The sequence below is a fragment of the Cibotium barometz genome, chromosome 4, assembly GCF_041138505.1.
Source record: "Cibotium barometz isolate CiBa-2024 chromosome 4, ASM4113850v1, whole genome shotgun sequence".
In the NCBI taxonomy this organism is placed as follows: domain Eukaryota; kingdom Viridiplantae; phylum Streptophyta; class Polypodiopsida; order Cyatheales; family Cibotiaceae; genus Cibotium; species Cibotium barometz.
This window is the reverse complement of record NC_141049.1, coordinates 30,886,734-30,903,018: the sequence shown is the minus strand read 5'-3', so window position 1 is coordinate 30,903,018 and position 16,285 is coordinate 30,886,734. Positions and strand designations below refer to the sequence as shown.

Genomic DNA, 16,285 nt, shown 5'->3' with positions numbered 1-16,285 from the left:
CGTCAGCAGGGTCGGGGTCAATATGCCACTTCCGAGAAGCGGCAGCCACTACCCGAATCCTCTGAAAGGTGCACTCTGCAACCAAAGGCGACTCCACCTCCACTCTCTGGAGTCGGCCCTCATCCTGAATCTCATAATAGAGGCATCTGCCATCCTCAGTGCTAGCTCTGAGAGCAATCAGGATCTCCCACTGTGTAAAGGCTCCCATCCACCGTGGGGCCACTGGCTCGAGAGGTGTGAACCACTCCTCTGTAAGTGCCTCCTGAATATCATCCCTCATAATCAACCCCCCTCTGAAGTGACTCAGCCTCTCCACCTGGGTCTCCTCTGGTAGACTGCAGAAAGCCTGCCAGTCTCCAAAACTACGAGCTGGGCCTGCCGCTAAAGGTCCCCAGGCTAGACGAGGCCGAGAACCCAGCATATGACCCTGCTCTGTACGAACCGCTGGGCTCCAGATAAGCGGCTGCCTGGCCCGCTCCTCAACACAAGACGGAGGCCGCTGAGAGAGCCCCGGTCTCAGCAGCTCCCAAGCTCTCAGGATACTCAAAGCAAATCTGTCCTCCCATCCTCTGCTGAGGCCTGTCCTCCTCATCTCTATGAATATCCAGCGAATCTCTGGTGCCCAAGTACCCCCTGCAGGAGGCGCCCGGGCCTGCAGTCGCTGCAAGAGGAGCTCTTTCCAAGGCTCAGCGCCTGGAAGCAACCCCCGAACAATAAGCTTCCCCAATAAGGCTCTACTCTGATCGACTGGATCTATAATGCCCAAACCGCCCTGAGCCAGCGGAAGTGTAATAACTGCCCATGCAACCTTTGCCCGAGCTGGCTGACCGTCCCGCCCAGACCACAGAAAGTTCCTGATCAGCCTCTGTACCTGGCTGATGCAAGAGCTCGAGAAAATCCAGCAAGACGTAATGTACCACATAGTCGCTAACAGCACCTGATTTGCCACCACCACCCTCCCAGCCAAGGATAGTCGAGCTGTACTCCAATACAATAGCTTCTTCCGAATGCTCAGAAGAAGCGGGGCAATCTGCTGCTCAGGTGACAAATCAAGGCCAATCTGGCATCCCAAGTACCGCACTGCTGTGCCGGGAGGAATCCATCTAAAGCCGGGGTCCGGACTCCATGCCGGAGTGGGAGCACTACTGATCCAAAAGGCCACTGTCTTGCGCCAATTGATCAATGCTCCCGAAGCTGCACTAAAGACCTGGAGCGACTGCTCTGCCCGAATAAGATTGGCCTCTTGGCCATGCAAAAATAAGCCCGTGTCGTCTGCAAACTCAGCATCAAGCAAATCCTCCCCCCGGACTGGGAGCTGAAGTCCTCTCAAACCAACCTCCTCTGCCGTCAAATACATACTCATAGCCTCCGCAAAGAAGAGAAAAAGGAAAGGGGCGAGAGGACACCCCTGACGGACTGATCTGGTCAGCTCAAAACTCGGCCCCCGACCTCCTGCAATCAGCACCTGGCTGCGAGCTGTGGAGTACAAAGCTGCCACCCCTCTGATCCATCCTGGCTCAAAGCCCAGGCGTAGCATAGTGCCCTCTAAGAATCCCCAATCAACTCTATCGTATGCCTTCTCAAAATCGAGAAGCATCACGACCAAGTCCTCGCCAAGAAACCTAGCTCGGGCCGTCGCCTCCCAGAAAGTAAAGATGTTGTCAAGGATACTGCGCTCCTTGACAAATCCTGTCTGAGTAGCATGAATCAACTCCCCCAGGAAGGGCTGGATCCTCAAACTCAAGGCCTTTGCCAAGACCTTGTAGACAGTATTGAGGATCGTAATAGGCCTCCAATGCCGAATATCATCTGATACTCCCTCTCCCTTGGGGATAAGATAGATCAAGCCCTCGGAAAAGCTCTGCGGCATCATCCCAGTGTCCAAAACATGCTGAAAGCCCCTGCGGAGGCCTGGCCCCAAAAGGTCCCAATAGCGCATAAAAAAGGCCGGCGTCAGTCCGTCCTCCCCTGGGCAACTATGTCGCGGCAGGACCCTCAAGGCCTCGGCAAGCTCAATCTCTGACAAAGGCGCACCTAGAACTGTGCGCATATGGTCTGTGACCCTCCTCTGCACATGGGCCCACACAGTCTGTCTGCATACATCTCGATCCTCAGTGGCTGGCTCCGCTGAAAGCAAGTCACGATAAAAAGCAGTGGCAATGGCTCTGATCTCCCCGAGCTCAGTAGCTATCGATCCATCCGGTCTACCAAGCTGGCGAACCCCTGCTCGCGCATGACGGGGTCCAGTGATCTCAAAAAACTCCCCAGTCACTCTATCACCAAGCTGTGTCCACTGAGAGGCCTGACGACGATAGTAAAACTCATGTCTCTGCTTCTCTGCCTCTCTAACCTCCTGGCGTGCCTGGCTCAGCTGGGACGCCACCCACTCACATGCAGGCTGCTGCTCCTGAAGGCGCTGTAGCGAAGCAAGGCTGCGTCTCAGCCGTTGCTCCCGCTCGCGAATCTCTCCCAGTCGTGTCAAAGCTGCAGCGTGTAGAAAAGAGCTAAGATCAATGAGTCCCTGGGCACACTGGCCCGCTGCATCCTGGTCAGAGCACTGACTATCATGCCAGATCCTCTCAATGTCCTTAGCGAGACTGGGGTCTGCAAGTACCCTCTCTGGGATCCTCAACTGCAAGCTGGGCTCCCTTGTCCCCTCCTCCAAAGTCAGTATAACTGGCGCATGATCTGAAAATGAGGTGCCAGCAAGAATGCCGACGGAGCCCCCTCGCTCCCCCAACCAATCGCCCACATAAAAGCGATCAATCCGAGATAGATTAGTCCCTCCCTGCCGGCGATCCGACCGAGAGAAACTAAGACTGTCCTGAGACCGGGAGAAAGCCCCATGCTGCCATGCATCAGTGATCCTCAGAGTCATACAAAACCGGTCCCAAGCTGCAAGCTCCGTGTCGTGCACTGTAACATGACTGCCTCCCACCCTATCTGCCGGGTCCTCAAGCATGTTGAAGTCTCCCCCAACACACCAATGTGCGGCCTCTGGCAATGCATCTGTAACATGAGTCCAGAACTCTGCTCTGGCACTAGCATGATTGGGCGCATAGATGTTGAGCACACCCAATAGCTCATCATGCATCCTCAGAATGACATACTGTGCTCTACCAGGCACAATGATCCCTCGATCCACAATGGCTTGCCGCCATGCATCTGCAATAACCATGCATACTCCTCCCTGTCCACCCAAAGGACCAAACCCTGCAGACCAGAAAGTGTCCCATCTACCAGGCATCACCGAACCATATCTCCGGATCCTGCTCTCACCCAAGTGGTGCTCCTGCATCATCAGAATGTCAATGCTGCCACCAACCAGGCATCTCTGTAGCTCCTGCCTCAAGCAGCCTCGATAACGTATAAAGTGTGCTCCGCCAAGGCCCTGTACATTCCATGAGATGATCCTCATGGATGTCATACTGAGGTGGGTGCTGTCTCAGCCGTGCGGCGGGCCTTCGCAAGCGGCTTGGATGGAGAGTAGTCCCCATCCGAACGGCTGCGAGTCTGCCCACCCGGTGTACTGCAAGAATCCCGGATCAGACGCCAGTGGCTGTGACCCATGGCGACTGCCTCCTGCTCTGACATAGTAACCTCGTGAATACTCACATATCCTGGGTCGCGTGCCAGATCTGCAACTATGCGCACGACCAAATGCCGAATCCCGGATGTATCCACACTCCCGGGATCCAAGACAAAATGAGCCAACTCCCAAAGTCGGCCTAGCACATCTGTAACCTCCAAATCGCTCATGTGATGAGAAAACTCAACTGCCTGAGCCTTCAACGTGCTGAGAGCGAGCTCTAGAGTCCACTCCCGGTCACAAGGTCCACATAGAGGGAATGAGAAGGCCACCGCTGAGTCTAGTGCCTCCTCTCCGCGGGCCGGAGGTATCACTACATGCACTCGGATGGGTGCTGGCTCATGGGGGCCCTCTGCTCCAAAAAGCCGTGTGAAGGTATAATCAAACGCCGCCGAGCGCTGTCGAATGCCGAGGCGACTCAGCCGACTGCGGATAGATGAAATCCGTGAGGCCCTAATCGGCATAGGTCTCCTCTGTGGTGCTCGAGCGAGGTCAGTGCTCAGCGCCCTCCGGACTGCAGGTGAGCGCCAGGGAGCTGCCAGGACCTCCCGGGAAGGCGAGGCGGGCGGAGGGGGAGGAGGGGGAGGCGAGGGAGGAGGAGAGGGAGCCGCTGCCGAGACCGGAGCGGGGGCGGGAGGAGGCGATGGTGGAAGCGAGAGGGTGGGAGGGGATGGGTGTGGGGGAGGTGAAGGAGGGGGAGCTGGCATCTCCTGGTCCTCGGTCGCTGCAGGGGTCTCCTCCTGAAGGGGAGCAAATCTGTTCCTCACGGGAACCCAGTGAGGCTGAGACTGTGGCTGCTGCTGCAGCGGTACCTGGGCGTGCTGCTGTGGCTGTCTCCCTCGACGGCGCCCCTGTCCAGGCTGCCACTCCGAGGTCTCTGTGGCCTGAGCAGGTGTCCCTGAGGCAGCCTGCCGAGCCGAATCTGTGGGCGGGCCATCCGTGGCCTGCTGCTGTGGTGAGGGCCGAGGTCTCCTGCGAGGGCAGGCCTTGGCCAAATGACCGACCTGCCTGCAAATGAAGCACTGGTTCGGGAGCCCCGAGAACTCCACTCTCTGATCTATCCACCCCCCCCCCCCCTATCCTAGGTAGCTGAATGACCTTAGGAAGGGAGGAGATGTCAGATACCAACACTCTGACCAAAGGTAGCCCCGCTGCTCTGGCCACCACTGAAGCTGCTGAGGGGCCCGTCTCAAGAACCGAGCCCACCAATGCTCCGAGCCTGGAGAGGAGCGGAAGATACTCCCGGCGGAGACCAGGGAAACAAACTGTAATATGGAAGAGGCGCTCTCCCTGCTCCGCCGCAGCTGGGTCAAATCCATGCTGCCAAGGCCTGAAAAAAGCCCGAGCACCCCTGATATCCAGAGGACTCATGGCAAGGACCTTGGCAACGCTCTGGGCGGCCTCGAACTCGATCTGATAATGTCCCCGGCCCAAGAGCTGTACATCCAGGATCTTGCCCACATCTGCAAGAAGGCGAGCCTGAAGTAGATCCCTGATCTCCCCTCTGCTGGGGCGAGTGCCGACTATACGGCAGATGGTGGAGTGAGCCTGAAGGCGTTCCACCTCTGCGGTGAGGCTCGCTTCCTCTTCCGGCGAAAGAGAAAGCCTGATGGGGATGACCTCGGGGGCGGGCGAGGGGGCTGCGGAAGAGTCCCTCTGAGGCGAGGGGGGAGGAGTCTCCATCAGAGTCTGAAGCTCAAGCGAAGGCGAGGCGAAAGCGGAAAACCTGCAAGAAGCGGGCTGCACACCAAGAGGCGGAAAGACGGATGACGATGAGGGGAAAAAAATAAAAAACCCCCAAGGGGTGAAAAGCAGCACGACAGAGGAGGGAGTGGGGGGGGCGGCGACAACGCGAGAAGGAGGGGGGGGGGGCGCTGCTGAAAGGAGGCGGGCGAGAGGAGGCGAAGAGGCGGGGGGGATGGCGAACAGGCGGCAGCGGGGGGGATGGCGAACAGGCGGCAGCGGGGGGGAACAGGCGGCAGCGGGGGGGGGGGATGGCGAACAGGCGGCAGCGGGGGGGGGGGATGGCGAACAGGCGAAGAGGGGGGGGGAGGCGCAGCGGCGAGGAAGGAGGGGGGGGCGGCGCAGCAGCGTGAAAGGAGAGGGGGGGCGCAGCGGCGAGCAGAGGGGAGCAAGCGGGGGGCGGAAGGAAGAAGGCGCGAGGAGGGGGGGGAGCGATGGTGCGCAAGCAGGGTGGAGGCGGGAGCTTCAGCGAGCGAGAGCTGTAAATCTCACCGATGTCAACGCCCACTTGACAACCAAGGTATCTGGTAGAGCATCCTCTCTCAATCCAAGTAAAACCAACATCTGCACCCCAATCTACAAGAGGAGAATCACTGATCCAAAAACCAACTGGTATATGCCAATTGATAGTAGCTCCTGCTGCAAAACAAAAGGCCTCCAAGGCTGTCCGGAAAGCACATAAACAAGCATGTGAAGCCTCAAGGAACAATGCCGTATCATCTGCTAACTCAGAGTCCAAAAACTCTTCCTCTGTGCATAAAGGCAACCTGAGACCCATAACACCAGGGGCAGCCCGAAGAAACCTGCTCATAGCCTCAGCTACAATGAGGTACAGGAAAGGGGCAAGGGGACAGCCTTGCCTCACCGAATGGATCCACGGGGAAAAGTCCACTGACATGCCCTTGTCCGGGCCCTGCACAGTAGCTGCATATGTACGAGAAACCTGCACGCCCTGCGGGGCATCAAGGGCAATGGCATCATGCTGAAAATCCTGCAATACATGATCCCCACTGCACTGAACATCTTGTATATCGCCCGCTCCAAGTAGAGAGGACTCAACAAAATCATCCTGATCTGATATATCATCTCCCTGCAAAGATGCATCATCTAGAAACATCATCTATTTGAGGTACAAGATCCGAGGAGGTCTTCCCATCAATCGCACCAGGGGGCAGGCGTGAGAGACAGCTCGCCACACGTAGCGGGCTGTAGGACGGGAAGGATCCAAGGGAGGTTGCGCCTGAGAAGCACGCTTGCGAGGCCTCCTGCGACCCCGAGCCCGAGGGCAATCTCGAGCAAAGTGGCCCTGTTGGTGACAAACCCGGCATTGATCGGGTTTACCTGCAATCTCCATACATTGCTTCAAAGGACCACTAGGGCCCGGAAGCAAAACACAGTCCTCAAAGAGCTCACAGTTACGGGCAAGAACCATGACCCTGGGGACAGCATCCGCCGAGGTAGTGACCACCTGGGCAGAAGATGTCGACAAAGCGTGGAGGGGGGGCACTTGAAGAACCAGCCCAAAGGCGGACCCGACGGCCTCTAGCATAGGCCAATATGCGCGAGGGAGACGTGGGAATCTGAGAGTAATCGGGAAACGTCTTCGGTCTTCCTCAACAGGGTCAAAATAGCTGGAGTAGGAAAGAAAAAAAACCTTCTTTGGGCCCAATGGCAAAGGGCTGCCCTTCAAAACCTCTGAGGCTGCATCCTCGGAATCAAAGTCCACTTGGAAGAAACCTCTTCCAAGCAACCTAACATCTCGAAAGTGTGGAGTGAGGTCGGAAGGCAGAGCCGCCAGGACCCAATCCCGAGCCTGGAGACGGGAAGGGTGAGATCCAAAGATTCTAGCAATGAGGGTTGTCTTGGAGTCTTTCTCGATTTCTGCGAGGAGGACCGTGAGCTCGGCTTCGGAGAAAACGATGGTTCGCCCGACCGAGGGAGAATGATTAGCCATGATGCTAATCGAAGAAGAAGGCAGACTTGAACCCAGATGAGGAGCAACCCGAACCAAGGGGAAGAGGCAGGCAAGGAGGCGAAGGAAAGGAAGGGAGGGTGGAAAAGGGAAAAGCAAGAAGAAACGGGAAGCAAGGAGAGGGGAATTGGACACACAGACGAAGGGAAGAGCTGCGCAGAGGGATGAGGCGGAGGAATGAGGGGAGGCAGAGGCAGGGGCGAACAGCAGAGGAGGAAGGATGGGCTGCGCATAGGGATGGGGCAGAGGAATGATGGCGGGCAGAGGCAGGGGCAAACAGTGGGAAAGGACAAATGGGAGGTTGAGGAAGGATGGGGCGACACAGGCATAGAGGCGAGGGGCGTAGGCCAGGGTTCGGGGAGCTACACGGTCATTCCGCAACGGTCACGTTTAACTACATGATGGACAAGATCCTTAGAAAACACAGACAATTTACTGGAACCTTCTTTGATGGTATCATTGTGTTTTCCGAAGATGAGGAACAACACCGAGAGCACTTGGCTATAGTGTTCGAAGAGCTTCGTTGTTCCAAGTTCTACATTCACGGTAAAAAGAGCGAATTCTTTTTATTAGAAATCCACTATTGGTCACATTGTATCTAAGGAAGGGGTGCGTATGGATCCGGCCAAATTGTAAGCAATCAAGGATTGGCCAGAGTTGCGGATGGTTCACGAAATTCAAAGCTTTCTAGGATTATGCATAAACAAGATATGACTGAGAATGTCTCTCATGCATTTCATGATGGCAAAGTGCATGGTGGACAGCCGTCCTATGCTAGAGAGGAAGCGCATGTAACACATGTACATTTGGGACAGCCGTCCCGTGGAAAGGGGAAGGCTTTGGAGGAAACTGGACATGAAGCAACTATGTGAAATGCAAGGCCAACCCAAAAGCATGCATGAAGGTTCACAAACTAAGGATGTATATCATATGTCAAGGCAGCCCGCCTTTGTGAATGATGCATTAGAAAATATTGCATTGGAATTGGGAGTGCAGCCAAGAGATATGGCCATCTCTTATCTTATGGGACAAGGTGATGTAATCACAGGTGGGCTGATGTTTAGAAAGCCACCTAATGTAAGTCGGCCTTCTCTTGTGGCATTAAAGTTGAAATCGGTTGTGCATAGGAAAAGAGCAGAGGTGTTTGCAACCTCTCATTATGCCTCTACCACACATGCCACTTGCTCTCGTAGGTCTCGTCCTATACCACTTGAAAACGTTTCCAAAGAGCATATGCATAAATCAGCCCCTCTAAGTATGGAGCATGAACGATACGTGACTACTTTGGATACAGGGAAGCGGCCAGCCATGGCACATGAAGAAGAAACCCACCGCCATAGAAAGAAAGCCAAAGAATTTGACGTGGGTGACAAGCATGTAAAATTTGAGGTTTATCATGGGAAGTATGATTCGGCTAAAGCATTATCTTTCATCTCCCAGTTTGAAATTGCATACCATGAAGCCAACTATTCTAAGAGTTCAAAACTCAGACATGTGGGAGGGCTGCAAGTTTATCCCAATCAAACTTTACTATAAACTCCGTCTTGGCTTTGGAAGAGCTAAATGTTATATGGGTGCAATCCAGGATTGATGATTGCTCTACTAATAACTTCATCTCCACTCATATGGCTGCCGCCTTGGGGATTGAAGTAGGTGAAATGGGACCTGAAATAAATGCATGTTCAGCCTTTTTTAAGAAGGATGTGAAGGTCACTCCTCTCATTGGAAAGTTAAGAATACACATCCAAGGCTATCTCAACCATGAGAACTTTCTCACTGCGCCTCTTAGTGGATGTGATGTGTTACTTGGAAAACCATGGCATGCACGCCTTGAGCTAAAAACTACAAAATCAACAAGATCTCTTTTATGTACAAAGGTAGAGAGCATTGTATAGATGCCGGTGTGTCGGGTCACACTTTACCCGTTGTATTTCATGTACAAATCAATAAAGCAATGAAAAAGAGTGTTTGTTCGTACTTGGTTTTTGTACGTGATGAAGTGGAACATGCTAATGTACATATGGATACCCTTACACATGATAGGGTGAATTTTTTAGGTGAGCTTAAGGATTGTTTTGCCGACTTTCTTCCGGATGGTATGCATATGAGCATCATTGTGTACATTCTCTTCTCCATGTTCCACATATACATATTGTCTTGCATTTACAGCTTGCATGGTATCTGACATGCTTGCCATAGTCTAACAATGCTAAATGCTAGTGTTTGCAAGATTTTGGATCGTCTTCCTTGTAAGAAGAGAGAAGATCCTAGGCTCTGATACCAATGAGACTCCCCCGTTCGGGGTTGAGTACAATCTAGTAGATTGTATTAATCAAGGTTCCTGTTACAAGCTTCACAGGCATTCACATGCTAAACTGTCCATAGGCATCCATGCAAATGAAAACAGCATTGCAAACATGGTTGTTGATGCAGTTGATTGTTTCATAGCTTCCATTTGATTTCACTGTCTCACTCCTCGATCCCTCAGAGCTAGTCAAATGCAACTATGCTCCATTGGCATCCATACACAAACATTGACTAGTATTCGGACCTTGAGTAAGTGAAAGAGGGCTTCAATTGGCATTGGCATCCATACACAAACATTGACTAGTATTCGGACCTTGAGTAAGTGAATGAGCTCTTCCTACTGCAATTCAGCTTCTTGCCTTTAAGTACAACCATCGTATGGTTGATGTCCATGCTTCCTGGGGTCCATCTCCACTCCTGGCCGAAGCAGATGTAGATTCTGGTGATTCAGAAGAGGCCATATCTCACCTCATCATACTGTCCCACGCCGAGAGCGTTCTTGCTATGTTGATTACTCAATCTACGAGTACTGCTCGGGATAGTGGAAAGAGGGCTCGACATGAATCCGCTTACCTCTAAAACTGATGAGTGCGGTAGATCTCACTCAAAGAAGAAAGCCAAAGAGTTCAAGTCAGGAGATAAGGACATCAAGTTTGAAAATTTCTTTGGGAAGATGGAAATCACGGAATGCCCTTTGCCTCAATCCGTAGGCGGCATGATGAAAATGGGACGGCCAATGACTCGTGAAAGGGCTCATGGTGTTCGTACTTTGCCAGTGAGTGACTCGTAGAGAGCCATCACACAAAGTCCACAAAGCAGCAGTGGTGCTTTTGCCTTCCTAAAGTCCACAAAGCAGTAGTATACATGGTGCTTTTGCACCTTCGCGTCCTCAATGATAGCCCTAAGGGTAAATATATGATCGAGTGTCAAATAGTCCCTCATGGAGCTTGCCTAGCCATCATGTAGCTTTAGCAAGGCTTGTGTAACATTGGCAGGGGTTAATCCAGTGCCACATAGACATGATTATTCCTTACGGCCGCCTTAAGGGAAAAGTTACAGGTTGTGTATGGGCAGTTTGGAGCCAATTTGGTGGCTCTATAGGTGCCCGGAGGTGCCCATACATTGGTAGGGGTTAAATGGGTGGATGCTATGGGATGAGGGATATGTAGAATATGTGGTGTGGGCCGATCCAGTACATTTATAGATGTCATGCATAAGATTGCCAGATGAGGGGATCTGTGATGTGTGTAGATGGCCATTTTTCCTGGAGGATACAGTAGGGTTCTGAGCTCTCCCTACTTAGAAAGAGTTGGCAGAGTTCCACCTTTCTTGTTTAGCTAAGAACTCACGTTTTTCCTTGACGAGTAAGGCAGTGGAAGGATCTTTGCATTTTGCATACAGAGAGATCCTCCCACATGCCTGTTCTCATAGCACTTGCTTTTGCATTCCTCATCGTACCAACCATTATGCGGTTGGGAAGCCACAGGGGGTGGTGAGGTGGAGCAAAGAGTAAGGAAAACTGGTTTGGGCTGAATTGTGGATGATGGTGGAGAGTTATGGTGTGAGAGTTGCAATGGGTAGTGTCAGATCAAGTGTGGATGTGTGCTGGGAGAGATGGAGCTTATAAAGTCCACCGGGGACATAGTCAAAGTGGATCTGGGTGAAAGTGGGTATAGGCTTTTTTGGGGTAGATGGGAGGGCTGGGCATTTGATTGTGAAAGCAGGTTAAGTGTGATCTTCCCCAATGGGTGGCGGTTGGATGGTGAAATTCTTGATCTCTTGCAAGAGTGCAGGAGATCCCATGAGATAGTCCAAAGTACTAGATCTTCCTTTATATGTAAAGAAAGTGAGGCTGTCCAAGTTAGGCCAATGGGACATCCCATTAAATACTAATAGCTCATGCATGGATCTCATGTCCAACAAATGCCTGCCATATGTAGTGATACTTTCTATATCCTGGGAAGACTGCTGTGACCCTACATCCTGGGTGTCTATTTTTGTAAGTATCACAGAATCTGAATGGAAATCATAACATGTGCACTTGCTGTAACCGGCTGGGGTTTTCATGTATGACCACCCCTTGGAATTATTGGTATATTACCAAGGAAAAGTTATATGATAGAAGCTTTGGGGATGCTTCATGAGTCTTACACCATATTATCCGGATTACTAAGATACAATGTCCCAAAAGATATCCACATATCCATGGATTTCTGTGAATCCAAAAAATCCATAAAGCATAGAATCTTGTCTTCAATCTCTACAACTCTTACATGGTACTGTGGAGGTACGGGGTGGAGGAAGAGAAGGCAGCCAAGAGAAGGCAGCCAAGAATGATATCCAAAACTCTGAAATGGAGTCAATTCAAAACACCAACTTCAAAACTTGTAAGCTTTTATCCAATGCTCTGTGAGGATTCTATCTCTTGATGGGGTAGTTTGAACATTCTAGTCCCATCACCTGATTGCTTTATGTCACATGACCCATGCAAATAGTGTATAATTTGTGTGTGTTATGTTATATGACGTACCATAGCTTAGAAAAAAGATAACCCAAACTCATCGTCTTTGTGAAGACATTTTGAATGGAAATGGACTAGATGTCTATGGCCTTCAGATTATAGAAATTGATACTTTGCTTAAACCTCTTGGTTTCTGTCTAGATTTTTCCTCGTTATCCTTGGATCTTCCCTTTTTTCAATATAATTTTAAATATTTTCCCTTTTATTTAAGTATTTTCCCTTTCTCATACTTTTGTTTTGCCTTAAATGTATCACAAGAGATATGGGCATGCTTAAGATTCGGAGGAGAATTTCTGGAAGTAAATCTTGTCAAGATATATTCCCTTGATGAATCCCCTCAACTTTTGAAAGTCATTTAAGTGTAAGCTTTAGGCAATATTTGTGCTCAAGCTCTATTAGCTTCATTGCTTATTTTAATCCTTTAAGCATAAGGATGATGTGCATGTTGCAGAAATGTCAAATCCATTGAGCTCCATTCAAATATCCTTCTTGCATCTTTGCTGTAGAAGTGCAGTTCTCACTTTTCATAAGATACTTTGTCCAATTGTACAAATCTGTAGTTTCTAATTTGCATTGATCTGTCATTTCTCAAGATAACGACTTTTACCTTTACAGCTTGCAAAATTAGCGGGCAACAAAGTAGTGGCCACTTGTGGAGGTGCCACGAAAGCATCGTTGCTGAAAGACCTTGGAGCTGATAGAGTAATAGATTACAAAACTGAAAGTGTTTCTGCGGTATGCCCTGACATTTTTTGTTTTTCCTCAGTTGCGTTATTAGTATTGTATGTAGTCAAGCTATGTTATGGAAGTAAAGCTATAATACACTGCTTTTTCTGCTCTCAAGCAAATTTCGGCATGTACATATGAGCTTTGTTCCAGGAAAACTGAATAACTGCTCAAGGCAAAGCACACATGAGAGTTCCCGAAGGAGTAATACCAATGCAGCTCTCATGGATGCCTTTGATTTCTTGCTCGTGGGTGATTTCCTAGCAGAAAACAAAATGTAATGGCCACTTTAACATCACACTGCAGGTGGATCATTGTGCAGTGCAAGGAGATCATAAAGAGTAGCTTCTTCTAGCAAGCTTAAGACTTTGCCCTTGAGTGCTAGGAAATTAATACTATATCAAAATTGATTTTTTAAAATTATATCATAATGCTATTAATATTCTATTTGAAATACTAATTCAATGAACAAGATACTGTTACTAAATTACATTTTATGTATGATGTAGTTGTATTGTTTAATGAGGACTTTTTACATTCTGTAATATGTTGACATAATGTACTGTTAATTTACTATATATAATTAGATTAGCGTACAACTAAATTATAGTAATCAGAAGATGCAGTATTCATTTCAAAAATAAGAAGATTTTTATATTATTCTTCAGAAAAGAAAAAATGCACCCAAAGGCAGGCCTACAGTGAAGCCCCCACTTATTTTTCTTGGTTTAAAAGCAAACTGCAAAACAAAAAACACACTTCTTAAGAATGCACTGGTTAAGGAACACGGAGAAATGAATTTGCAGCTTGTGCCATTTGTAGTGTGAAAAGGAAACTCTCGAAGTTGAAGAGAAACCAGAGCTAACTTCTAGCTTGGTAAGTCCACATGCAGTGGCATTTTGTCTGGATTTTTGATGCCTTTGATGGCTTGTATTTTTACAGTTCAAGTTACCATGCCAATCTGCCTGCAACAGTTTTGGAATCATTCATGGGCAGACTTCAAGTTTCTATCAGGAGTGAAATATCCCGCCTAGAGCATAGGTGCATGCTAGCATAGTGCATAGCTTAGTGTGCGAGTCAAGTTGGGTGGTGGGGCAAAGCTTCTGGGAGAAGGTTATTTCCACTTACAACTATACTTAAACATTTTGGAAATCAAGAGCTAATGAGGATCATAGACAAGTTAAATTCATGATTAATATAATCACAAAGATAGACTCAATGGACAAGATAATCTCAACTCATAATCATCATCATAAACTCATTGCTAATCAAGCTCTCATATTAGTTTAGGTCAAATACAACTTTTATAGCTCCATATATCACACAAATGAGTGGTCCAAATCAACCCGTACATGTTGTCCACTGTGTCCACCATTACAAATACAACATTTTACCAATCTTGTAGCCTCTTCTACATCTTTTCCCTTTTTACATGTGACTAATCAAATCAACCTTTGTTTTAATGAATCATATCCAAACAATAATAATCAAAGGTAGACGCTCCCCCTCAATGACACATTGTCCCCATCACTATCTTTTCCAACACCAGTGGACAGAAGAACCGCTCAGCTCAAAAGGGAAGGTGATACAATCAGAGTACCACTATGGAGCACCATTAAAGCCATGGAGAAAGTCATCACAAACTTTGCAAGATAATATTCCTTCCCAGTTCTCAAGTCCTTGTAGCCTCGCCGGAGTCTGTACCCATGGTATATCTATTCCTAGCCTCCAAGGTGACCCCATACAGCAGCGTGTGGAGTATTCTGGCCTTCCAGGCCAATGCTTCATTTGCACACAGACGGGTCATTTAGCTAGAGCTTGCCCTAGGCGGCAGTCCAGGAGACTGCTTTTCGTGTCGACAGTGATCTCTACTCTATTTTCCATCTTCCTCTTGTTTATTTAATATGGTTTATTTAAAGTTAAACTTTAATTTGTGCAATTATATGTTTTGCTCTAGTTTTTGTGTTGACAAATTAGAATTCCTTCTCCAAGGATCTTTAAGGTCCTGACAGTGCACAGGATCCACTATATGGGTGTCCTCCTCCTCCTATTGGGTTGGGTAAGGAAGAAGTTGGTGATGGTTGGCTGGCGAGGGAGAGGATGGGGTGGCTGGGGCTGAAGCTCTCTCTTTCCTTGTGTTTGCGGAGCTCGAGCAAGAAGCATCCTAGGCAGTGCTAGTCCAAGAAGTCAAAGATTCTAGAAAGTGGGCCAATATCAAGCAGCAACATATGTAATGCTCCTCTGTCTCAACCTTTGTGGCATACTGGAAAATCCTCTTCTCCTTGGGTCTCATTAATGCTAGAACAACATCAATGTTTCTTCTTATTTTTGGGGTTCTATGGGTTCTAAACCCGATCTCTGTTGGTTTTATAACTGGCTCTAGAGCCATTGTAGCTATGTGTCTAGGTTCCATTCTGGGAGGTATCTATGTATAGAATTGTTCCACATATCCATAGGCTGACACCCCAAAAGATGCCTCTTTTACTTGTTCAGGGGATATGAAGCCTAAATGCACCATCAAGTATCCATAAACCAGTGCTCCTTGAGTTGTTGGTATGCTTGAGCACTCCACTACTGGTTCAACTGAGTTACCGACCTAGTCCTTCCGAAAGGCTCTCGCCTTACCGTTCTCATCCCTGTGGAAGTTGAATGTTCTTCTCTGATTGGGTCTAATATGAAGAGAAACCTCACCTCAACTTCGGGTCTGTGGTTTGTTTCCCTTGTGGAATGAAAACAAATTCTCCCCTTGACCACTACACTTCCAGGCATAGTTGCATTCCATACTCGTACTCATCCATTCGGTACTTTCAAAACATACCATACCAGAACCATGCTTTTCGAACCCGTACTTAAATTTTTTTTTTACTTGTTAATTGATAAATTTCACTTTGTACATGCCATCTTAGCTACCGACTCTTTAAATCCCTATTCATGTTTCTCGAACCCTTCTTCCTAGCCCTCAACTTCTCCCAATTGCCTTGTTCCGTCAATTTTCCTTTTCAATGGACTAACAACGCAAAGGATCTATTTATATTTCAGCTTGTACTTGATCGTAACGATGATAGCTTCCTTATTTTCATACTTATTTGTTTGTCATTGACGATTTCGAACTTACACTAGTGTCTTAGATCTATTTGTGTGCCTTAGTGCATTTGCTTTCGTATGGTCCAGAGAAGCTTACGCATCCTACAGTTTAGGAGCTCTGGCGGTCTTTGGTTTCACCACTTGTTGCTTCGTCTGGTTCAACAACATAGCATATCCTAGCAAATTCTATGGTCCCACTGGCCCAGAAGCTTCTCAGGCTCAAGCTTTTACCTTTCTTGTCAGGGACTAACGTCTTGGTGCCAACATAGGTTCCGCTCAAGGACCCACTGGTTTGGGTAAATATCTGATGCGTTCCCCTACGGGAGAAATCATATTTGGAGGC

General features: G+C 48.9%; 1 protein-coding gene across 2 annotated transcripts in view; it reads left to right on the top strand.

Moving 5' to 3' along the window:
* LOC147639151 (ARP protein (REF)) overlaps positions 1-16,285 on the top strand; it is a 98,726-nt gene that overhangs the window by 65,616 nt on the left and 16,825 nt on the right. For both annotated transcript variants that reach the window (XM_086787809.1, XM_086787801.1), the window contains one exon: positions 12,748-12,867. In XM_086787809.1, the coding sequence (XP_086643935.1) occupies positions 12,748-12,867 (120 nt within the window). The remainder of the gene's footprint in view (positions 1-12,747; positions 12,868-16,285) is intronic.